At 48.7% G+C, this 26,122-nt stretch overlaps 1 protein-coding gene across 1 annotated transcript; it reads left to right on the forward strand.

Annotated features, from left to right (window-relative positions):
* Positions 1–1,509: 1,509 nt before the first annotated feature.
* Positions 1,510–19,674, forward strand: LOC122365530. The gene is made up of 8 exons (XM_043336814.1): positions 1,510–1,850; positions 2,464–2,655; positions 6,530–6,691; positions 7,622–7,747; positions 14,401–14,484; positions 14,803–14,934; positions 15,682–15,800; positions 18,201–19,674. The coding sequence occupies exons 2-8, from the start codon at positions 2,464–2,466 to the stop codon at positions 18,316–18,318; spliced, it is 933 nt and encodes a 310-aa protein (XP_043192749.1). The 5' UTR covers positions 1,510–1,850; the 3' UTR covers positions 18,319–19,674.
* The last annotated feature ends 6,448 nt before the right edge of the window (positions 19,675–26,122 follow it).

Raw genomic sequence — 26,122 nt, forward strand, 5'->3', positions numbered from 1 at the left:
GCCTTCAAGAAAACAGGCGGAGCGGCAATTCAAAAGACTCGAACATTAGTGTCTCGAAGACACGACGTGCGCCTGGATGATGTAATCTGGCAGCACTGCATCGTTAAAACTGTGCGGCAGGCTCCTGACCCCTGCAGCTCATACATTGTACCCACCTGGCACCGGTGTGAGGCCCAGGCTCTGACCTTCCGTCGCTAGCTGTCACCAGCCATTAGGCACTGAGTACTGAGTAGGCATGTCTGTGAAGCCAGACCAGACAGTATGACACGGTCTTGAGGTGGTTCATAGCAACAGTTGCATGCGCGCGCTGTCTGGAAACCGGAGGCCACCCTCGGTATCATTGCTGGTGACTGTCTACACCTTGCGATACCGCTGTCAGCGGCAGTCTACGCCTTACGACACTTCGACATGTGCGACCGAAGATACGGGCGACGTTGACAATTTGAGCCCTGCGTAACTATTGTAGACGGTATCGTGTATTTAAGCCTCACACCCTATATCTAAAAAATGAACGGCCACTGGCATTGACCAGAAAGCGTTGCAATTGGGTGATATTATATGTCGCACTTCGGCCGAGTTCAGTTTGTTTCTCGATTACGTGGTTGGTTGCTATGCCGTTTTATCGAGACACGAGGAGGGGCAAGCAGAAACCATCAAAACGTTTTACGCCCACAACTCTAGCTTTCTCTGCGACGTTCTCCAGTGAAACGTTTGTGACTGTCTCCCACTTGATGGATGATTTTCTGGTTGAATTTTGACGAGCGCTCGAAAGTGATTGTAAATTATGCAAACGCATCGGTCGACTGCGTACAAATCACGCCGCCATTGCTTGCTGTTCCTCGCCTCTTTCTTACATTCCTCTGGGACGACCTGCGATCTAATCCAGCGAAGAATGCCGGCGCTAGCACTGTTCCCTGCGGCACACCATCCGGACGACCACCTCGGGCCGCGGAGAGGCACCGTTAGTGGCCGCCTTGCAGCAGCGGGCCGGGGCGTGGGGACCGACCGAGCGATGTGGGTCAGCCGGTACCAGCGCGCGGGAACCGGCACCCCGACCGCGGGGCCGGCCACCGGCCGCCTCAGGTCAATAAACCGCGCGTCACCGCACCCGGTTCCCGGGATTCGGTCGGCCTCCGGCTTCCGTCGTGCTACACGTGACGGCTGACGGACAGTTAGACGGCTGGATGACTGAGCCGATGCTGCTGGTAAATACCCAGATTATAGGCGGATAGCGGTACGAGCCAGTCATTGGTCTCCTCCGATGATTCGATGGGAAAACGGTGGAAATTTTTACCTTTCTGTGGTCTGGGGATCGATGGGATCGGGCGGAGTCCCCAGGACTGGCACGTGTGATTCGCCGGGCTCCCCAGGTCGTGGGGTCGGCCGGTGTCACACCTCGTCGCCCCCTCACCACTGGCCTGCGAGCTGGTCAGAGGGTTTTCCGCGACCCTGAGCGGCGTACGCCATAGCTCAGAGGCCGCGCCGCGCCGCGATCGGGTAGACCGGGAGTCGCGCGAACCGGTGCCAACAGCCAGTGTGTGCCCGGACGGGGGCGGCGCCGGCGGCGGCGCGCCGCCCCTCCGAGTGTGGTGTGCCAGCCGCCGCCGCTGCTGAGCTCAGACGAGTGTCAAGAACATTGGACTGTGACGGCCATCTGCCGGTGCCTAGTCGTCCAGCAGTGGCGGCGGCGGCGACTGCTTTTTGTCGGTCCGAGCGGCCGGAAGCGACGCGCACCTGAGGACAATGACCCACGGTCGGGTCACGAAAGCCGGGTGCGTCCCAGAGTCGCCGAGCGGAGCCAGGGCACAGGCCAGCTCGGACGCCGCCGACCCCTGCATGCTGATGTGAAGGTATAAGACAAGATGCATTGCGAGCCAAACTTTGATTGAGAGTCGGTTCTTCCCGCATAGATAGCAACCAACTGCAATGGCAGTTCTGTTTCCTGCTGTGTAAATCAGTAGCTGTTTTGGGCCTGGTCTAATCAATCTACCGTTTGCAGTCTATTGTGGACAATGACGAGCTTGCAAGCTAGCTGGAATCGTTTTCAATGATTTAGTGTTACATGACCCAGCCAATAACAATATTTGTCCTAATGCCAAGAGCTAATAAATCGAGAGCCTTAATAAATGATGCCAACCATTGATTAATCACATGCTCACATTAGTTAACAGTACTATGCTTCCCTTTTAATGTTGCTTGCAGGAGTTTGAATAATTCATCTTGCATTATGGGATCATAGTTATTGAAACTGATCAACAATCACGGCTTATAAACAACTGCTTAGGTATACAATTTCAGCCTACCATATGCTGGAACAGTCCTTTGGTTTCATCTTTAGCTGAGCTCTAATAAACCGATACACTAATCCCAAATTATCGCTACCCCATGGCCGTAGCGAACTGTCACAATTTTGTCTAACTCTCCAGGCACAATAATCTGACACTTCCTCTCCCCCACACACAGATGATGCAGCAACAGCAGATGCTGGGCTGGGCCCTGCTCAGTCTTGTGGCTTCCACTCTGGTGATGCCCGTGTACGCTCAGTCACAGCGGGATTACTACGAGCCGCGGCTGCAGCGCAAGTTTGTCAACAAACCCAACCACATCAAGAAACAGGGATACTACGCCGGTCCGGACGTACCCGGCATTGAAAAGGTGGGTCCGTGGGGATGGCTTGGGTTGTTGGAGAGACGGGGAAGTCGAGATTCGAGGGAAGCGCTATGCTTTTCCGGCTATTGTGTTCATACTAAAATGGATTTTTAGGCTGGGAGGTCGTTAAAGTTTAGTGGTATGTGTGGATTGTGATTCATCAAGAATTCAAGAGGCATTTTGGACGTCAAAGAGTCCGGCAGCTTGAGCTACCCGAACCTTGCGGAAGTGCATAGCTACGATTTTCTAAAAAAGCACGTTTTTCTTCCCCACTTGTCCTCCCAAGTCCGCTACATATTTCCCATTGTGACAGATATTTAACGGTATATCACCGTGCACCAACTGCAAGCGCCATGCCATGAAGTAGCCAGTTCTCGAGAAACAAACGCTAGGTCTTCAAGCAACCAATTTACGACGTAAATAGTTGATCGCTCAATACTGCCCTCGATTTTTCAAAGAAGGATCAGGGTTCAATTGCTCTTAGTTGATGAATTTCAGCGTGAGTGTCGGATCACTGACTGCTCAATGCTGAGCGCTGGGTACTAAGCCCTAGTCAGCCGGAGCGCTGGCCGGGCCGCTGGCTGCTGATCTCCGATCTCTGGTCGCGGAGGCCGGTACCCAGACTAACGGCCTGTGACGGCCTGCTGAGGTCGGTGACCTCTGGACCGCCGGGTCAGACCGTCGCGTCCTGCCGCTCGGCACCGTCGCCTGCTGTGGGGACTTGGGGAGGGCCGTGAGAGATGAGACCTCTACCACCCACTGTTTTCTAGGAGGAGGTTTCCGAAGGGCGGCGGCGGGCTCGGAGTCCAAAGGGTCCGGGTCCGACGAGCCCGGAGTCCAGGCTATGACGGGTCCCGAGCCTGACGCCCGAGTCAAGGGAGGCGGATACAACAGGTGGAGGGTATTTGTGACACGAGACAGGGGATTAGTGGTTATTGTGAACGGTGATGCAACGAACAAACCGTTTCAGGTGTGACTTCTGTCGCTAAGCCGGCAAGCTGGCTTAAAGCCTGGGAAAGACCAGTTTGGCGTGCCATGGGACACGTGTAAAAATGGGACGATATGAGGCGAAATTTCATGATGGCTTGTTTACAAGTGTAGGTTCGCATACGGTACGTCACAGATAGGGCCAGTTTTGGGTTTCAAAAACAAATATGTGTTGTTGACCATGAAAGGAGTCGTGAGAAATCTGATACCGTTCAAGATCGTTTATATTATGACGACGGTACCGTTTTCGCTACACTTAATTTGACCCGCAGCTCTTGCTTGAATGCACACGGGCTGAGTCACTTGCACGACGCTTGACCAAAACAGTGAAATAAATGCATCTTTGAAGAGACAAAATGTTCCAAGTCATAGTGGGGACAGTACGCGACTCATAAACTGATGAGATCCTGTGTGAATTCAGGCTAACTGGCGCATTCCGGCACTGAGCACAAGTTTGTTAGCATGTTGTGTGTGCATTTCGCTGTTACCCTGTTGTATGGCTATGTAGCTTGGATCTGAGATCACGAAGTTCGTGACGGATGCTTGCTGCGTGAAAGCAGTTGTCTTTTTGCTATGGGAGCGCGCTTTTATGAGACCGGAATGGCTTTTTGTTCGCTCACTTGGTTAGAAGAGGTGGTTGACCCTCTCCGGTGCCTCCCGGTTGCGCAGTTGGATCTATTCTTATCTCAGAACCCGTCACATGATGGTAGGGTCTGTATCATTAACCCTCGCCGGCCGAGGGGGGGGGGGCGGGTGCCGCCCCCCCCCCATAGGGTTTTTTCGCGATAGCTCCGAACACGCTGGCGATAGAGAGCTGAAACTTGGCATGCCTGACCTTTGATCCAAGCCGCATCTTTTGACACCAACCGCATTTTTGGGTCAGGTCAGGTCACTGACCTATGACGTCATAAGTGAACCTCTGCACGGTCTTCAGATGTCGCAACTTCGCAACGCCCTCACTGCCAGAGGAGATGTCACAGGGAAATGAAACTTGCAGGATCTAGTATCCATTATGAGTCTCACAACTTGTATATCTCGGATTTTTTCTAAAGGTCATATGAGGTCAGGTCATTTTCGTGACCTCACCATTAGGTCAAGTCAAGTCAAGTCAAGTCCCCCTATAAGTCAAGGGGGAAAAATGAAAACTGCTATTCTGGCGCCGGGAACGATCTCCAACTATCTCAAGCACACAGAATCGTGATTTGATGCACTCCTTGCAAGGGCAGATGCGTCACTTTTGCAATGTTGACCTTCCGTGACGTCATTTATGACGTCATCAAGGTCATATTAGTTTTTCGTCAATAACTCCCGATCAAATTGAGCTAGCGAGTCAAGAAAGCCACCAATGGACTCAGGAAGGCCTACCGAATCGAATGATATGCGACATGACCTCTTTCGACCAACTTCTTGATCTGGGGGTGCTGACCTGACCTTGACCTGAGGTCAACACCCTAAGTTGACCTGACCCGAACAAAAAGTATATCATTCGACGCGCCTGAGCGAGGCGAACACGATGCTGCCAAAATCGCGGCTCTGCGGCCGTTTTTTGCGAAGTTACTCACCAAAAACTGAACCGTACCCTGGGGCACTTGACCTGACCTCAGAGGTGACCGGTTGACCTAGGACCTTAAAATCGGGTATCAATCTCTGCGTCTCGTAACGGCGCACACGCTCGTTTTTTCCGCGACGCGCTAGCTCCACCAGGGGCGAAACGGCGAGGGGGGTCGTACCCGCCCCCCCCCCCTCGGCCGGCGCGTATGTAGAAAACCAATAGGTCCGGCGAGGGTTAAATGCAGGTCACGTTTCATTTCAATATAGGATGCAGAATCAGATGGTGCAGACATCGAAAACATAATGGTTGGATGAATATAGATATTGGCAATAATGCTTCTTCAATTTCTTCCTTGATTAGCCTAGCCAAGGCTCAGAAGTCTTGGTTTAGGAATTCAGAACCACCTAGCTTTCTTTACGATGAGCTCATCGTAAATCCAGCGTTAGCTTATTATAAAAAGCCTACCATCTTTTCAACCCAGTACAATAACAAAACCTGAACATTGCTGCTAAAATTGTTCTCTCTGCAAGCAATGGACATAATCGTCCCGATTGATTCCTTGGCAACAGCTGCAGCTACACTGGCGTACGGCGTCAGACACCTATATGTAGCTCGTGACCCGTCTGGGCAGGACCGATCACATCAATCACTGGCAGCACGATGCCGTGTCAGGACTGCCGTCGATACAGATTGCATTTCACAGCGGCGAAAACATGCATTCTTTCCGCGGCAGCGCGTCTCAGACTTGTAGCTGGCGATCGATTAAAAATCAGTGTCCAAAAATCGTCGGCCACGGTCGCCGATGCCGTCAGGGGGTTGAACATCTAGTCTGGTCGTCATACCAGAGTGCGGTGCTCGCGGCCGCGCTGTCCGGGCTGTGACGTCATGTCTGGCTGCGGTCGGGGGAGGGGGCTGCTCTAGATTATGAGGTCGGATGCGCTCCACGCATGCCTGCTGAACGGGTGACGGCTCGTCGATCCAGCCTCTGATGTCAGTGACGTGGATGACGCCCGCGTCAGGCGACCCATTTCCGGGACTAGCGCGTCACGCGCCATGTGGTGTCACGGACGCAGTGAAGCGTAGTGGGGATGGGTGGTGAATTGGACTCTGGTTACTGTGGATTTCGTCTCTAGCTGGCCAGTTTCTAGCCTATTACACTTTATTTTTGATTGATATGTACTGTGAACGGAAAAGAAACTGTATTTTACCTGATCTAACCTAACCTTAGATCTTGTCTGAAATAAATCTGACTCTAATGAATTGCCCTTATCTATGTAATATCTGATATAGCATGCATCATTTCTTGCCCAGTCTGACGTTTGACCGTTCACTCTGTTCCAGGTTGACCTCGGTTACGAGTACGGCCCGGGGCCCGGACCGATCGGCCCGCCACAGGAGAGCGGCGGCGGCTGGGGCAAGACCATCAACATGATGCTGCAGTTCGTCATGGGGGTCGCCAAGGCCTTCAGCAGCGGCACGCAGATCGAGAAGGTCGACAACGGGGTAAGTCAACCAGGCTCGCCTGAATACCGGGTGGTATGTGAATTGACTGAAGAGGCATGATATGATTTAGTGATGTCGTCATCATTTCTCCGTATGAACTGTTTCCCGGACTATATGCTTTTATGAGGCCCATCGACCCTAAAAATACATCAAAATGCTTTTGTCGGGATGAAATGCACAAGCAGTCATTAAAAAAAGCGGAGAAAATGATATCCTGGTGTCATATTGCTGACTGCATGGCCGATTGAAAATCGATCAATATCGGCTCCTTTCCATGCCGTGGCGATGAATGGCCGGCAGTTTTCCCACCATCAGCTGTGTCAATGTCTGCATCCTCACCAGAATTATGATGCCGCCCGGGAATTTTACACCCGGTTATCGGCTTGTCTGTCTGGCTGTATGTCTGTGCCTGATCGGCGGCACTTCCACGCCACGACAGGGCAGCAATCCGCGTCATTCAATGAGCTGTGCCCTTACTAGGAACCCGGCTGACGGAATCAGGGGCGCTTCAGCCACTCGGTAACCGCTATCGCCGATGTGTCGACGACGGCGTGCTGATTTAGGTGGGAAGCGGTCGGCGGGGATCTTCGCCAGATTCCGTGACACGATTGTCGCCGTTTTTCTGTGGGAACTGTTGTCAGGTACACGGTCGCAAAAATCGGCGTTGCACGCCATTTTATGGCCGAGGAACCAGGTCAGACTGGGGTTCTCAGTCGATGGCTGGACGATAAAGCAGACATCTGGTTTCGGTCATCGCAGTATGCGGAATCAGTGGAACGATCTCCAACTGGAGCTTAGTTGGGTCTAATGCTGGGTCAGCCTCAAAAGGCCCGAGGCTGGCGGTGGTTGGCCAAGCCGCCTGGGTATTTGTGTTTGGCGGTCACCGTTAGCTTCTTCCGACACTGACGGTGGTGACTGCTCTGTTCTCAGGAGGCGGGCAGCTTCTCCTGGGCGAAGGTGATCAGCATCGGCATGCAGGTGATCCTGAACATGCTGGGCAGCGGCGCCGACCCGCAGCTGGAGAAGAACGACAACCCGACCCGCAACGCCGTCCAGGTCAGTCCAACTCACCCCCTCCTCACTCTCTCCCCACGCCTTTCCGTGCTGACCTGACGTCTGCACTACTGAGAAGGTCTGCAATAGGTGACGGTTCCTCGAGTGCTTTTTTTTTACTTGAAAAATATAACACTGCCGTCTTGCTAATTCATCTTATGAAACATGAGACCGCTTTGTGACATATTATAGTGCATGTATGGCCTAAACTTTTGAATTCATTTTAACCCTATTAGTGGCAGGGGGGGGTTGTTTTCATCCACCCCTCAGGTTTTTCGGGAATATCTCCGAAACCGCTGAAGCTACGATGCTGAAATTTTCTGACTTTTCCTAAAACTAAATTGGGCACATTCCCTGAAAATTTCAAGTTCATAACTTTACCAAGGGCGGCTCCAGAGCACTGGGAATTGGGGGTCCTATTCGTGAAGCGAGTCATTTGGGCGATGATCACGATGCTGATGTATTATAACTGTATGCACCAGTTTTATCATGTGATAACATATACAAAGTTATTGCGCATCCTCTTTTGACACGTTTTTGCTATAATAGGCGGATCCAGGCGTCCAAAAAGGGGGGTTATGTTTTACCTCCCAACATAGGTGCCCTGACACCGCCTATGCATGACCAATACAATTGTAGTCGTTCTCTCATAAGAAAATTGTAACATAACAAGACCATTACCACCCTTTTTAGAAACAGTACCAACAAAAACCTTATTTGCTATACTTTTTGTGTACCCCCAATCTCAATGATCTGTATCCGCCTATGATTTTTGAAAATGCATATTTTTAGGATCCATGTGAATTCCTGGTTCATTCTTTATCGATCGGCAAAAGTTGCGTTAAGATTGGTTCAGAAACCTGGCCGTGATAAGCAGTCTAAAATGTATCTGCAATTTGCCCGTTTTTACCCCCCTCAACCCCCCTTTTGACATTTTCTTAATTTTTTTTTTATAGAAATGTAGATCACGTTGAGCGAAGTCGAATGCCGTTTGAATTTTGAAAATCGGCCCGTTAGATCTCGAGATATCAAGGGGGGGTCGTAAACAGCCCCCCCCCTGCCACTAATAGGGGTAGCCAGGAGCCTGCCACTAATAGGGTTAAAAGGGGAAAAAACTCAAGAAATTACCCAACGTTTCGCATTTTGCAAACATATGCACTGAATTTTGCACTGAATTTTGCAAACATACCTATCAAAACAATTCCATACCTAACTTTGCTACTCGGCATACTCAAAAGAACGACAGTTATAAATTTCCGAATACCAAATAACATTCTGGGGCCTACGTTAGGTACTTCCTTTTATTTGACGCTATACAGGAAGACAGGAGTCCGGTAACGGAGAAAACAAAACATGACGGTCATATCTATGCAGCTTCGCGTGCCCAGTAAAGGCTTCCTCAAATTCGATTCCTGTGGGTTTTATTGCTCAAGAAATGGGTATCTTGTTTTCCTGAATACGGACTTGGTTATGATTGCTGCAGCTCATAGAGAGCATGCAGGTATCAGCCAGTTAACAAGAACTGTGCTATTCTCGTATCACGAGAGGCCTTCATGAATGCATGATATCCCAGTCATATACAATTACATTTATATCTCAGCATGAAAATCGTTAAGCTCATCATATGAAGCCGGGCGCGGGGATGGTCAGGAAGGCAATGACAGTTTGGTTCATTGTGTTTTTAGAATGTCTTCTATCCATACTCTCAAAAGCTTTGTCATGTAGTGAGACTGTTAGATTATGTATTTGTTTCTCACTTTTGAAGAAATAGTATTTGACTTCTTAAGGCTACGAAGGACTCTATTCACTTTGTCCTCTACTTGAAGCAACACCTTGTGTAACGGTTGTGTTATGACAGAGAACTTGGAACGATCAGATAAAATAGCACCCATTTTTGCTTGATAGTCACCCCTATCCAGTATGACGACACCTTTACCTTTATCAGGTCTGGTCACCACAATCGATTCATCTGATGCGAACTCCTTTAGCAGTTGAATGTCTTTTTTGGAAAACACTGCAGAAAATACCTTGGAGGGCTTGAATCCATGATAGTAGTTGTAGGCAATAGTACGGATTCGCTGTTTCACGTCTTGAAAAGAGTACCGTGGTGATAAATGCAGAGATGAAATCGAACGAATCAACTTCTCGAAGCAGAGGAAGTAGTTGTAGAAATTGAGCTTCCACACAGGAAGCTTAAACTCAAGGCCAAATGCCAAGAGAGTCTTGACTCTGGTAGAGATGACTTTGGATGACAAGTTGAATATAACTTTATCGGGATTGCAAGGTTCAGTTGCTCCATCAATGCCGAGACGACGTAGTTTCCGAGCATGAGTGGTTTCGTGACTTCTGCTGAAGGCAGATATTTCTCTTTTTACCTCAGTAGTCAACCAGTAGTACTGAAATAGCGACAGAGTACCAAAAAGAGAACTTGCCTGAGCTTTTCGTGACGTCTCCAAATCACTAAGTCTTCTCTTCTTGAAACTTATCTCTTGTTCTAGTAGCTCGTTTTGCCAGGTCTTGTACAGTTTTGATTGTTGGAGTGACTTCCGGTAAAGCTTAAAGCGTAAGAACTTGGGGAAAACATTAAAGGTCTTACATGTTTCCAGAAACTTGATGTCCAGCTTACATTTCTCTCTCTTCTTCTCTTCTGCTATCAGAGCGTATACGTTCTTTAGACACGACCGACCGTGAGTTCTTGCGAGAACGTCGAACAGTCTGTCTTTTCCGGGTCTTAAGAGCAGTAGGAATCGTAAGATTAGGCACTGTATCGAATTCATTATGATCAGACCGGTTTCGGTGTATTAACACCATCATCAGTGAGTAAAAAATACAAAAAACATACAAATACATCGCAATCATTCAGTCGTTCGTAATATATGCATTCGAGACCATTCGAGACACTAATGCAAGAAACAAGTACAATAATTCGTGCTACACAATACGCATGACAGTTATATTTGGACGCCTCTGTTGTATGAAGCGTCACTTATAGGTCACTCATAACACGATATTGAGTGGCAGCGCAGAGTTTTGGGAATTCAGTTTTGGTCTATGTTTGTGGATGTAGAGAGACTCTAATAGCCTAAGGTCAAGCTCCAGGTAACTCCTCTGCAGAATTGTAAAATCGTTAATTGAGAAGGCGGTGCCACACTCATCAGAGTGGTCTTTAACTGAAGAGGGCTTTGGGCTAAATACCATTAAGCCAGTGCGGTCAGAAATCCCCATGTGCTGGCACACTCTAGTAGTGAGGCGTACATGAGTGGACCCAATGTACGACTCCCCACACGAGGAGCAACAAAACTGGTATACAACACCAGAGCGGCAAGCTTTGGGAACCCTGTCTTTGAAGTGGAAGATAGAACCGATGGTGAAGGTGTTTCTTAGAATCACCTTGGGGTCAAGATAGGGATAGAAGGACGTCAGTAAAGTTATGAGGTCTTTTCGCAGGCTAAGGGATTGTGCACCAAAGTAAGGTAGTACTAGGTACTTCTCCAGCTTGGGCACGATGACTTCGCTCGATATTGCTGCATATTGTCTGTCAAGGAACTTTCTAACATGAAAATCAAACATGTTTGTTGGAAAGCCATTGTTTTGAAAGAACTTTCGTAGGAACTTGAGTTCGCTGTCAAACAGTTTAAAATCAGAGCAGAGCCGGAATGCCCTGAAAATGGCAGATTGCATGACAGCCTTCTTAACAGTCTGAGGGATGAAAGTAAAAAAACTCAAACCCAGACCCGTAAAGGAGGGTTTCCTATAAACTGATGTAACCAGTCGTTCTCCCGCTTTTTGGACTTGCACATCTAAAAAAGGAAGGGATCCGTTCTTTTCTACCTCTTTTGTAAACCGTATCTTTGGGTGACGGCCATTCAAGAAATCCAGAAACTTGTCTACTTTGGACTGGTCGTCAAAAATAAGGAAACAGTCATCTACATACCTCCGGAAATACTTTGGGCGAAACTCATTTGGGCAGTCATTGAGCCAGTTCACCTCATGGAAACAAAGAAAAATATTTGCAAAGGTAGGGCCGAGAGGGAGACCCATGCCCACCCCATCTTCCTGTTTGTAGAGCACATTATTAAATAAGAAGTACGAGTTTAGTACGGCTAACTCTAGCAACGTTCGAAAAACATTCTTCGTGATGCCCCCTACAGTTACTGCGCTATGAAAGAGAGAGCGAATGCTAATGTCTATAGTTTCTTTCACAGGTATGTTAGTGAAAAGACTTTCAATGTCAAAACTCGCCATGACCGTAGAGGAATCTACTTTAAGTCCTTTGAGTTCGTTAGCGAACTCATAGCTGTTCTTAATCGTGTACTGGTTTTCGGTCAGAGGTGAGAGGATAGGTACCAAATATTTAGCTAGTTTGTACGTGGCCGTTCCGCAAGCCGCGAAAATTGGGCGCAGTGGTACGCGCAGCTTATGAATCTTAGGAAGGCCATACAGAATACCTGGAGAAGAACCTGAAGCATGTAGGTCAGTATACACATCAGAAGAAATAGTATTTGACTTCTTAAGGCTACGAAGGACTCTATTCACTTTGTCCTCTACTTGAAGCAACACCTTGTGTAACGGTTGTGTTATGACAGAGAACTTGGAACGATCAGATAAAATAGCACCCATTTTTGCTTGATAGTCACCCCTATCCAGTATGACGACACCTTTACCTTTATCAGGTCTGGTCACCACAATCGATTCATCTGATGCGAACTCCTTTAGCAGTTGAATGTCTTTTTTGGAAAACACTGCAGAAAATACCTTGGAGGGCTTGAATCCATGATAGTAGTTGTAGGCAATAGTACGGATTCGCTGTTTCACGTCTTGAAAAGAGTACCGTGGTGATAAATGCAGAGATGAAATCGAACGAATCAACTTCTCGAAGCAGAGGAAGTAGTTGTAGAAATTGAGCTTCCACACAGGAAGCTTAAACTCAAGGCCAAATGCCAAGAGAGTCTTGACTCTGGTAGAGATGACTTTGGATGACAAGTTGAATATAACTTTATCGGGATTGCAAGGTTCAGTTGCTCCATCAATGCCGAGACGACGTAGTTTCCGAGCATGAGTGGTTTCGTGACTTCTGCTGAAGGCAGATATTTCTCTTTTTACCTCAGTAGTCAACCAGTAGTACTGAAATAGCGACAGAGTACCAAAAAGAGAACTTGCCTGAGCTTTTCGTGACGTCTCCAAATCACTAAGTCTTCTCTTCTTGAAACTTATCTCTTGTTCTAGTAGCTCGTTTTGCCAGGTCTTGTACAGTTTTGATTGTTGGAGTGACTTCCGGTAAAGCTTAAAGCGTAAGAACTTGGGGAAAACATTAAAGGTCTTACATGTTTCCAGAAACTTGATGTCCAGCTTACATTTCTCTCTCTTCTTCTCTTCTGCTATCAGAGCGTATACGTTCTTTAGACACGACCGACCGTGAGTTCTTGCGAGAACGTCGAACAGTCTGTCTTTTCCGGGTCTTAAGAGCAGTAGGAATCGTAAGATTAGGCACTGTATCGAATTCATTATGATCAGACCGGTTTCGGTGTATTAACACCATCATCAGTGAGTAAAAAATACAAAAAACATACAAATACATCGCAATCATTCAGTCGTTCGTAATATATGCATTCGAGACACTAATGCAAGAAACAAGTACAATAATTCGTGCTACACAATACGCATGACAGTTATATTTGGACGCCTCTGTTGTATGAAGCGTCACTTATAGGTCACTCATAACACGATATTGAGTGGCAGCGCAGAGTTTTGGGAATTCAGTTTTGGTCTATGTTTGTGGATGTAGAGAGACTCTAATAGCCTAAGGTCAAGCTCCAGGTAACTCCTCTGCAGAATTGTAAAATCGTTAATTGAGAAGGCGGTGCCACACTCATCAGAGTGGTCTTTAACTGAAGAGGGCTTTGGGCTAAATACCATTAAGCCAGTGCGGTCAGAAATCCCCATGTGCTGGCACACTCTAGTAGTGAGGCGTACATGAGTGGACCCAATGTACGACTCCCCACACGAGGAGCAACAAAACTGGTATACAACACCAGAGCGGCAAGCTTTGGTGTTTCCTTCAAGTAGAGGACAAAGTGAATAGAGTCCTTCGTAGCCTTAAGAAGTCAAATACTATTTCTTCTGATGTGTATACTGACCTACATGCTTCAGGTTTTTCTCACTTTTACTATGCTAATCGTCTTTGAGCGGGAGTTCACTTCATACATCTAAGATTCAACCATGAGCTTCACACATTGCGACCGCTACATACCTTCCTTAAACGGCTCCCAATTAGGCATGGGGAAACCGTTGAGCTTTACTTTTCGAGAAAGGCGGTCTTTCCGTTACGTAACGGTGCTGAACGTTATTTCTACCTGGCGGTGCCGGCAGGTGACAGCTCAGTCCACCATTCAGTGGCTCTCTGTCACACCTTGCAGGACTCGGCAGACAGTCTTGCATTGTGGTGGTGATTTAAATTGTTTGGTGGTAATGCTTCTCTGTTTGCTAGCCGAAGAAGGAAGGATAGCTGGTACGATTGTGTGTCGTGTGTTATGTGCAGTGTCGAGCGCCAGTGCTCCCATGCGCGCTAGCTGTGCTCGTAAGTGGTGCTCCGTTCCCGCGAGGTCGTGATTCCGTAGCTGTGTTCCTAACTGTGCTCCGTTTCGTGTGCTCGGCAGGGTGTTCTGGCGACGGTGCTCGGCCTGGCGATGGGTCAGGATGACCCCGAGTCGGTCCAGGTCATGGCCAAGCAGGCGACCCAGGTACGTGTATAAATAAGGAGGCTGAAAATGTATGCAAAAACTGTAATTTCCATCATGTTTTTAGCGATGAAATGCATATGCACAACTCTCTTGTTTCTCCGATAGCATTCATGTCGCTTTTGTTTTAGTCAATTGGAGTCAAACAATGATGGCAGCAACGGCGGTAGCATGTTCAAATAAAATAAAACCTGCGACTAAAAAGTTCGACTTTAGACAAGTTCCTTTGTATAGCAAATTTGTTTATACAAAATATCGTAATCCTATAATGAATAAACTGCTTTGTAGTGATGCACTGACAAATGATTATCCTTTTTCCAGCTGATCAGCGTGGTCATGGACCTGACGGAGGTGTTGAAGACCTCCTTCAGCGAGCGCTCGCTGCACGCGCGGTCTCTGGGAGAGACCGACTACACTGCGGACGCTGGCATCACCGCCATCACCATGCTGGAGGTGAGCGTCTACTCCTGAAGTCAGGTACCAACATTGTCAGTGGGCCCCTGTGTATATATACCCGAAGATGTGGGGCGGAGGCTCGTGTGTGCTATCCATGATTTAGACGCATCGGTAGACCCACCTTTTTAACAACATTTTAAGGAAAACAAAAAATATGATAGTATCTCTGCGCTTTGTTACTAACTACCTACCTACGCATGTTTCCACCGTGGTGACACACCAAACTCGCTCTTTTGTCCTAGAAGTTGCCATCCATGACGCGGAAACGTCTGTAGTACCCTATTTTTCCGCATGGTCAGGATAGATTTACAGTTTTCCTCGAGCTGACAGTAACGGTGTGTAATTGTGCTCACAGTCTGCGGCAGAGTTTTATCGCTGAGCCGAGCAACGTGCGTCGCGTACCCACTATACGTGAGCTCTTGAGCAGGCGTCTAGCCGCCTGGCCGCTGACTGACCTGACTCATGGTCTGAATGACCCCTAACTGAACCCCGCGTCCAACTTCTATGGGGATGGGACGTTGCAAAGGTCATGCCGTTGCAACATTACCGATCCACCTACATAATTGACCCGGTGTGATTCTGTTATTGGTTCACTTCCTTGTCTCCTACAGCCACACAAGTTTGCCTTCATGGCTGGAAATGCAACATAATTACTTCGGATAACCGGATAACGCTATTTCTAACCCTCCTCTTGGCCTCCGTCAACCCTTTACTGACCCTGATTGCTCTCGTCTTTCGCTGCAGGGTGTGGCGCGACAGGCCCTGGTCGGTGATGACATCTGCGGCCTCAAGTCGATGTGCCTGGCCAGCAAAGAGTGTCTGGCCAAGACCGAGGATGGCGGCATGTTCTGCAAAATCGGCTCGTAAGTACAGGGTGCAGAGTTTGTGATGACAGCAGGATGGACTTGCAACTTGCTGCGCCAATAGAAAGTCTATCCGATAGACTGATTAACCGCTTTTACAATATGCCTAATTTATGTTGGACGTCACTCCTTTAGAATTAGATGCTTAGTCCATGAATGCATCAATTTTTGCCCATTTCGAAAAACAATATTTTCATTTTTTTACTTTGGCCAGAGTTATACCTATAGTTTCCTGTAGCGCAGTTCGCTTCAGCTGTGTTACAACGGAGATTTAGCGGTGGTAATTCACCTCATGACACCACAGACTTCCCGCAGCCGTGACGATTTCACTCACGACCTCACTCATGATTAAAAGGAAACTGGTCTCTCCACTGCAGAGCAGTACCGACTCATAACACTCCGTAATTACATGTCAAACATTGCATCACCACCGACTGAGCGCATGACCCACGACCTCTGCAACATTCTCTGCATGCCGCTCTCGAAAGTGCACGATCTAATTACACCACATGTGCGGTGCGTGGGCTCGTTGACGGGTCGTTCCAAAACTCTCTCTCTCCCTCTCTCTCTCTGTCTCTCTCTCTGTCTCTCTCTCTGTCTCTCTCTCTCTCTGTCTCTCTCTCTCTCTCTCTCTCTCTCTCTGTCTCTCTCTCTGTCTCTCTCTCTCTGTCTCTCTGTCTCTGTCTCTCTGTCTCTGTCTCTCTGTCTCTGTCTCTCTGTCTCTCTGTCTCTGTCTCTGTCTCTGTCTCTCTCTCTCTCTCTCTCTCTCTCTCTCTCTCTCTCTCTCTCTCTCTCTCTCTCTCTCTCTCTCTCTCTCTCTCTCTCTCTCTCTCTCTCTCTCTATTTCCCGCGCTCTCTCCTCTCTCCTTCATGGATCACGGGGTCTGGCTGTCCTGTCAGTTCATTTGGCTCGTTTGGCGTCCATCAGTGCCCATTCGTCCGACTGTGGGCTTGGATAAGGTTCGCTGATCGCAGAACAACTTCATCTGCTAGCAGAGCAGAGCTCGGCACTCCCCATACGGCATCGCGAAAAGCAGATAACGAGCCCAGAGTTAATCGGAAAGCCATATACGAGCCATATACAAACCATATACAAGCCATAAAGCTCATATATCTTTTTCCCTTTTGTTTCATTGAAACTGCAGTGGATTGAGTTTTTTTCGGTAAATGGCTATGGGGAAAAACTGGAAGCGTTGTCGGCACAGCGATAGGACCTCTCCTTGAGATTGGTCATCTACGCCTCGACATTGCAAATTAGTGTTTATTTCCTTTATCTAGTATTTTCTAGCCTAGCAGGCCCCTTTCTCGGTGTGAGACTCGAGCAGCGGTGCTGTGGATCCGTTGGAGCGTGGTACAGGACCAGCTGGTGGGGCTTTCACCGTGTCACACCGCGAGAGCCCGTGAGAGGATGACATACTGGCCGCATCGAGTCCCCGTCTGTGGCGAAACGACCCGGGCGGAGTGCGGGCGGGCCATTTTACCTCCTCGGCACTCGGCAGCCGACCGAAACATTAGCTCCCGTTACAGCGTTCACAACGGGGGAAACGGAGAAAGTATACAGAGAGCGGGACAATATAGTTGTTCCTTACGGTCTGACTATTTCACTGTTCGCTTATGTGTTTTGCATGTCTATACTAGTGCATGACACAAGTGTCGAGGAGTCATACAAGCAAAAATGTCTCAAAGCAAGGTGTTTCAAGGGTACCTAGTGATGATTTTCTCCGCTGTTTTGCACGCTTGCTTCAATCTTTTATGGAGATTCAGCGGGTGGGTCAAAAAGCTTCCGAATATTTCTAGTCTTTGGTTTGCGTGTGAGGCAAGCCTAAAATCACTGCAGGGCTTTCCCGGGCTCGACCGAAGTGAGCCATTATCATGCAGGTAACACAGCACCAACCATTGCGATCACGGTTGAGAAAACATGACCTTTCGCAATATGCAAAGAAATACAAAACTGTGACCGACTTAGTAGTTACCTTGATCTAATAGTTGCCGTCCTAATTTATCATCACGAACACCTCACTATTTTCGAACCACATGAAACGTTCTCCTTGCAATTAGTTCCTACAAAACGCATGTAACAACGGCCACCACAAACATATCCTCGCATCGCATCGTTTCGCCCCGGTTTATGAGCGGAGGCTGAGAAATTCACACGGTGATTCTCGAACCGTTTCGTTGGCTCGGCAGTGGAACAACTCGCTCCTGGGAGGCAGCAGCACTGTCCCAGTCACCTACTTTCTCACCGGTTTATAGACGAGCCTGACTGACAATTTCACGTCAGTCAACAACCGGGTCACCCGTCACCCTTTCGTGAGGTGTTTACCTACTAAACAACGTCGTCACTATTCGCTAGTTCGTCCGCTCGCGGAGCTTTGTCTGACCTCCGGTGACCTTTGTCAGGTACGCGGCGGCCTACATGATGCCGACTGGTCTCGACATGGACACCATCGGAGAGGCTGCCAGGATGGGCCGCAACGGACAGAACTGCGACCTCCTGTACCAGTGCAACCTCATCTAAGCTGCTGCGCCGCCAGCGACATCTGTAGGAGAGAAAACAAACTATCTGCGCGACATCTGCACCAATGCTACCGACAGTGCTGAGTGTGGCTACGCCTCAGCAGTTTCTTCATCTGTGGTGCAAGTCGCCTAGGGCGAACACTCAGCTCAGCAGCTCAAATGTTTCGTTCGAGAGCCCCACATCAGAGTAATACTGTAATGAGATATGGGAATGGGGCACGAAACATTGCGTAGAGCCGTTCATTTCGGTACTCTAGAGTATCTAGAGTTCTTGAATATTTAGAGAAATGGTGTGGGTTTGGGTACGGTGCAATATGGCTAATATGTCCTTCACCCTGCCATTACCTTTTCGCCTTTTCGATGTCTAGTTTCTGTTGGAACGGATTTTTATTTGATTCCTCAGACGCTACTCTCAAATTGAAATGGATATTGGCTACCTATATGATGGCTACGGAGCTTTAACTGCATTTACCTTGGCATAGGCATGTAGCTTTTCATCTTGCCTGCTCCATTTGTATCATCCTACCTAACTGCTGGTTGCTACCAAGTTGAATTTCTGCCTACCAATATTTCCATTTATCTCAATTTCACTTCCCGTCGTAAAGGCACATTCCTAAAGACATTCCTATTTTGCTACATTCTTTAAGACAATCTCATATTAAATATTTTCTTAGAAACTCATTTGGTAGATCATTCCCTGTCTCCCACGAAATGACCTTTCCTACTATCGACGCAGAAGCAGTGCCTTCCGTAAGTCTCGACTGTTGATGGACCTCGAGCTCCACCTATTTCGTTGTTGTCGTCGTTTTGAATAGGTGGCGCCCGACGTCCTCGTGCCGGCCGTGTCACAGATACGGATCTGTGGGTCGGTGACCGGTGCCTCGTAGTTGTGGCGCTGCTGTTTGCTATTGTCGGGCTCCGTCTCGCCTCTAGGTGATGTACAGTTACCACTCAGGAGTTGTGGGCGCGCCGCCAACCCTGCTACGTGCCGGGCCGTCGCCGCACTAAAGCTTCTGCTCGTACCCGAGAGATGTCGCGCATGACGGACCCAGGCCGAGCCGGGCTACACTCGCTGATCGCCGGCTTTTGTTTGTCCGTTACTTATTATTTATGATGTGCTTGTGTGTATGCAAGTTTGTGTGTATGTGAACGTGTATTGTTATTTTTTGTCGTTGATAGAAGGCTGTACATATTCATTGACCTGTGTTTCGGCATCAGCACCTTGATCATGCGTAAGACTACCGCAGCCGAACAGACTGAAACATTCAGTGGTTTTCTAATACCGACCAGCACAGGTAATAATTGTGATGTTGGCACAATGTGGGCACTTTATTTAATATAATAGTACAATAACTAATGCTTTTTTACTTGCTGCACTTTTGTCCTGTTATATGGGAGCAATGGGTAGATGACTTGATCTTCGAGCGGAGGTTTCGCAACAGCAACAGCTACACAGTAGACGGGACAAACAGTATGTAACAAATGTAATAAGTAAATAAACAATTTCTTCTTCTGTGATAGTCTGTTTGGGGACCTCTTGTTTCAGCCGTATAACCAACACGGTTTTTCTTTTCTTCAAGTATGTATTGCAAATTTGACGACAGAATCCAAAAGTAATAAACAGTCGGCCGAGACTTTGAATAACGATACGTCAGGCCGCTACGGCGGTTGGCTTTCGAATCATCCTTTCACAGCTACTGCTCGGCGTTCGGCGTCGGCCGCTATATTCAAACGTCATACACACACGTCATACATATAGATGTACGTCATATCATAGCACCAATCAGAAGAGGGCGAGGACAGGCGTCGCAGGTGAGGAGTGAGGACCATATAAGGGTATTGTAAGTGGGCGAGGGGGCTGGGCAGTAAGTAGGTACAGAGGGAGGTGGAGGACGGGGTAGGAACGAATTTCGTTACACAGTAACAGATCTAAGTACTTGCGAAGAGTGAGTGCCAGTGGCGGATCCAAGGGGGCATTTGGGGGCACTTGACCCTTCCGCTGCGTGGCAGCGTCCTAGCTGTACCACATTTTAAGGTAAATAGGTAGATGGCAGATGCAAAGTGTATGCACCTATTCCTGCCTATAGGTACCGCCAAGTGCCGTGGTGAAGTCGGGTGACGTCTCGACCATCGTCCCCAAACGGTAACATCGACGTTCAGCATGCCATGCTCCTGACTTCCCGTACCGAATAATGACACGACGCTGTTACTATTTCATTGATTAGGTCCTAATGGCCATAACGGGACCGATGTAAGCCACGCACTAAACATGTTGAAGATTTCCAGTTTTGTATGTTATTACGCCTCCTTCATTTCGCTTCACCACTCATCATTCCATTACACGCCATCCATCTCGAGAGTCCTCAGTCCCGTGCCTAATAACCTCCTCTGTTCGTGTCCTCTCGCCACGGCGGCAGCCCGGTGCAGTCAGCGGCGCGTGCGTAATGGGCCGCGCACACAAACAGGCCGGCGCTGCAGCAGCCCGGCTGGCGGCGGTAATTGTTTGGCTCACACCGCGTATATACGAGCCCAGGAAATTAATGGCTCTCATGGCGCCTCGTGCCGCCTGGCCCTGTCATCAGAAGTGGATCAGAACGAATACTGAGTGCCGCACGACGGGGCAACGGCACGACTGTGACCTACCTGTGGGCCGCTACTTCAGGCGCGGGAGAAACAGATCCGTAAAAACAACTCCTATATACCCTGCTCTATCCAGAGACGGTGGCTCGCTCGTCGTCGCTCTCAAGAGCTGGATGTGGGAGTATAAGAAGTGGTATACATAGGTATTGCATAATTGAAGTGAACATTATGTGTCTAGCAGAGGGCTCGTCACCGTTTGAGCGTTTTTCGTAAATGCGACCGTAGCTTGAGCAATCTATTTTCTTTTTGTTATAGGTGTGTGATCTCTATCCACCCGTGTTATGAAATGATGCAAAAAGTAAATTTGTGATTATACGGCAATCCAAACCTGAGAAGAGTCCATTTTCTTTTTATGTGTGATCATATTTGAAACTATTGAGAAAATCGTCGGTGTGAAACTCCCATCGCTGATAGATACGTCACGGACAGATTTACGTCCGTCTGCTGTCGGTCTCCCTGCAATGAACGCGCTCAGCGCTCGTCACGTCACGACACGGCACATCACGGCACGCGCCGTGGGAGAGTGAGCACCGCCGTCACAAGGCGTGACGCGTGACGCGGCGCGCGGGTAACGGAGGAGCGTCACACGGCGTCACAGGTCGGCGAGAGGTGGTGTGCGGTGAGGGTGGGTCGACGCGGGTCGCGCGGCTGGCTCGGCTCGGCAGGAGAGGATGTCGGAGACCGGCAGTCACACGGGTCTTCACACAGGTGAGATGACGACACATGGTGGGTGCACTGAGCTGTCGTTCGTATTGCTGCTAAGTGAGAATTCGGATCATTCTTTCAAAAATAAGAGTCTTGGTACGGTTAACAGCCTTTTTTGTGTTCCGGGCTAGCGCAAAAGCTTATTTTTCCTGTTAAAATAAAGGTTTGCATTTCTTGACAACAAGGTTAAAAACAATGTAGGTAGTTTATTGCTATAGTGTTCATACTTCTTACAGCGTTCCCAAAGGCAGGCCTAACCATCCCGTTGACCGTTCTTTGTGATATTCGCCCCGTTCCCATGGTCAAGCAGCGCGCTCCTCATGAGTTATGAACTCAGTGACACTGAGCATAGGAGCACTGAAACATACATATATGCCGTCTGCCGGCAGTTTGTGATTATTGGATATTGCCAGGGACCAAACAGTTCATGGCAATTTTGGGAGGACGATGTTTGCTCTTCCGTTACCATTTGGCGAACTTGCTTATGTCGTTTTCTTTCTGCAATTGTCGCTGCATATAGCCCAGCGGCCGAGTTATACGAGCTCGTATAAGGGTGAGAATAACAACCGTGCGTACTATAAATGTCCCGATCCCGTTTCGATGCTTTACGGTCCCGTTGTGGGTGATTGGTAAAACGCCTGAAGGTTCACAATTGCGTTAAATGGTTTTATAACTGTATTACACATACCAGATGAATTAGGCATTTTCTAGAGTAATATTATTCGTAGTTCGATTGATGTCCATCGTTGGCACATGCTACTGCGGATCATTGACCTACGAATCAAGTCGACGTAACGACCGTACGACGTGATATGAATTTCTGTGCCAAGATGTCACGAGAATGCGAGGAGCTTTATGAGCTCGCGATTCCTCTCGAAGCGGCTTTACCTTCAGGAGAGTCAATGACATTTGGGAATAAATGAAGCTCAGTCGCTTCACGCAATATGTAATAATGTCAGAATGTCAGATGGTATCCGTTTATCTAGCTCTTTGAACAAAGCTGCAATAAAATGAAATGTCATTAGCCGTTTCCACGTTTGTTTCCGCTCTCTTTGTTAACAATGAGCAATGCAATGGGCAATGTGACGTCCGCGTCCACTTTTTGCATGTGGTAATGCAACACATATGGTTTGTGTTCTGATGTGCACCCGGCGAAGATAGGTCATGTTCGTGGCGTGCGGACTTGCTTGATAAAAAGAAATGAACAAGGCCGAAATGACAAAGTAATCACGGTGTCCATTGGCATACAAAAGGCATGCATTGCATAGGCAAACGTGCATATCTACTTGCATGCACCTCATTCGGCCTGTATCCAGAAAACGGCGGAGTGTAAAGTACCGGGGTGATTCAGACGGCTAATGAGGTTGCCGACGCCGCAATCACTGGCGCTCTCCATATCAAACTGCCGTGAAATCACGCTGCTAATCCATGCAGCGTGCAGGTAACGATCTCATAGCGAATGTGTTGGAGCCACTCCACTCATCACTCACTAAACGATTTGGTCGCAGAAAAACACAGCTCGTATTTCCCTGTCCCTGCTCACCAATAAACAACCACAATATCGTTTGTATGCATATGGCTCAGCCCTGCGAAAAATACCGACGTTTGCCGCGGACTGTTTGTTTTCTAGCTCGCCAGAGTCGACAGTGGGATTACAGTCAGCCGGCGCAGTATCAGACGTACGGCGGGGGCGGCTACCAGCCGAGTCGTACCCCGGCGGCGAGCTACATCATCGGCGTGCAGCCGGCGCAGCAGTACGGCACTCAGCAGTACGGCGGGCAGCAGTACGGCACTCAGCAGTACGGCACGCAGCAGTACGGCGCTCAGCCGGTGTCGTACCCGGCGCAGTACAACCCGTACCCGGCCGCCGCCGCGCCGCCGCCCGTGTACGACCCGTACCAGGCGGTCCCTCCCCAGCCCACAGCCGACATGGCCCTGGCCGGTACACAGCAGTACGCCATGTACCCGGTACCGGTGGATCAGTACACAAGCGCCGACTCCAGCTATGCTAGCTACGCACCAGCGCCGGCGTGAGTACGGTCGACATCGGCGCGTAGTGGAAATAGCGCACAGTTAGCTGAAGGGATGAGTTTCATTCGTGCATTATTGGGTCCAAAGAGAGCCTGAAAATATGTATTGATCGCCGGCCTGTTGCTATATTCGTGGTAGAGCCACACAATTTCTGAGTTACTGCAGGCGATATTGCTGTAAGCTCGAGGCATTAGTTGCCGCTTGCTGACATGTGTAGCTCGTAGCTTAGTTACTGCAGATGACAGTTAGGGGAGAGTGGGGTAAGATGCCCAGGGTGGGAGAGACGCCCCACCCCCTCTAGCGGCGAAACAAAGAATCGGACCTGGAAATTAATTTTCTTAGCGTAAAGCGGAAGCCTGCCTTGTTAACTGCACCAAAAATTGCGAAACTCAGTTGGGCAACGGCTGGCTGATGATTGCATGTTTTTTATTTGCTGCTTTCAAAAAATATTTTGGTGTCAGAACATTGTAAATATCAAGAAGGTAAATAATTTTTGCGTCCCTTGCTATAGTCGTGATACATTAGCATGCGTGTACTGTGTCCCAAACATTTTGTTTCAGGGTGTAGTTTTATGGCTAACAAATTGTACGGATTTAATGTTACTTCGGTACCTTGGGGTAAGATGCCCATGTCCTGATGGGGAAAGACGCCCCGCTAAATCCGTAGGCTGTCCTTCAAACAGCCCGTCAAATCATTTATTACATTCTTGTGATGTAGACAAAAGCCGATCTGGGACTATTGAGAGTCCAGTACGGTCGGGTGCTCCCCATGCCGGTCTCTCGGCCCACATAGCGACTTTTTGGGCGGCATCTGACTCTGAGAGCCCTCACGACGGCCTTTGTGGGCCCCATTATTGGCTCCAGGGCCCCTCACGACATCCTTTGAGGGCTCCCACGTTGGCCCCACGGGCCGCGCTGGCATCGGAGGTCCCCACGATGGGCTCGAGGGCCCTCAAGCATCATGAAGACCTATAAGAGCCCCACAGTGGTCTCCGAACGCCACCACGGAAGCTTGTTTGGCCGCGCTGGACTATGATGGTCCTAATGATGACCTCTGAAGCCCCTTACGACTACTTTTGAGGGCCCTTATGATGACGTTTGGTGTCTACTGCAGGCTCGAAGGGACTACTGATTCGTCCAGGCGATTCACGTGCCCATTTATGTCACTTATAGTGCAGGGGGCATCTTTCCCAACGTCAGGGGGCGTCTTTCCCACCCTGTGGGGTAAGATGCCCCCTTTCACTTCTTCATGAAAATGCTTGATAGCAAAAAAGTTATAATATTTCAGGCACGAAAGTGTGATATTTTTGGAGAAAAATGATGTCGGCTTCCGTTGAAACTCCAAGTTTTTGCTTTCTAATCGTCATTTTCGAATAATATATGACATAGCAAAACCCTGGGCATCTTTCCCCACTCTCCCCTACCAGGGTAACTGACGTTATGTGTCAGTGATCCATGTTCTTGCAGATTAATCTCACTCGAGACCTCTTATGTAGGCTCTAGCTATGTCTTTGATACAAGAAACAAAGTTCAAAAACCTACATGAATATACGTTTGGTGCATTTAGCTCATCAGCGACTCATTAATAATTGTTGTCCAGTCTTGTAGCCATGCAAAACATTGGTGGCCTCAGAAGATCAATTGCAAGCCAGCAGTACCTAATTAGTACCATTTACGCCCAGTTGAAATCGCAACCCATATTGTCCTTGAAGTGCTGAATTTTCGTTACATAATTTCGTTATCGAATTCGTTATAAATGTCGACTAAGCTGTCTTATGAATTGCTGCTGAATTATTAGCAGGCTACAAAAGCATACCGCACATTGTTTCTGCATGCGATGGTCGGATATGAAAATGGCTCCGTCCTGTGATGTTCTGTTTTACCACGGAACCGTGCGAGTCCTGTTAGAAATTTAACGACACTGCCTCAGGAATATAGACTTCATTCGCTCGCCCTGGACAATCAGCGAAGACGTTTGCCACGCGCTGACCCGTGCTGTCTGTGACCGCCAGGCCCAGCTACGGCCCGCCGAGCCACGGCGGAGGGTACGGCGGGGGCGGGGGCGGCTACGGCGGGGGCGGGTACGACAACAGCCCCGCCCTCTCCGCACTGGCGCTGCTCAGCTTCCTCTTCCTGCTCAACCTTATTCAGGTGAGGAGTACGCCTCAGACAGTCGTGAGTCGGTACTTGCTAAATTGATTTATTCCGCAATAGGATCGTATTTTCAATCCATACAGTTTGAGTCATAAGCGTCCCTATTTATGCAGCGGCATATGCTTGAGAAAAGATTGAATGCTTGGCCGAGCTCGATACACCAAGCACACCCGAAGATTAATTAACGGCTTGCAATCAAATAACGGCGGTTTAAATTACTGAGACAAACGAGCCGATATTTATCAAGTTCCTCAACATCACCACCACAGTAATTTT

The sequence above is a fragment of the Amphibalanus amphitrite genome, unplaced genomic scaffold, assembly GCF_019059575.1.
Source record: "Amphibalanus amphitrite isolate SeventyFive unplaced genomic scaffold, NRLGWU_Aamphi_draft 000746F_arrow, whole genome shotgun sequence".
Classification (NCBI taxonomy): Eukaryota; Metazoa; Arthropoda; class Thecostraca; order Balanomorpha; family Balanidae; genus Amphibalanus; species Amphibalanus amphitrite.

Excerpts from the sequence above, each read along its gene's own strand:
- LOC122365530 (XM_043336814.1), top strand. The coding sequence starts at position 2,464 with ATGATGCAGCAACAGCAGATGCTGGGCTGGGCCCTGCTCAGTCTTGTG. Across the intron at positions 7,748-14,400 it reads CGACCCGCAACGCCGTCCAG|GGTGTTCTGGCGACGGTGCT; the intron begins GTCAGTCCAACT and ends TGTGCTCGGCAG. Across the intron at positions 14,485-14,802 it reads TGGCCAAGCAGGCGACCCAG|CTGATCAGCGTGGTCATGGA; the intron begins GTACGTGTATAA and ends TCCTTTTTCCAG.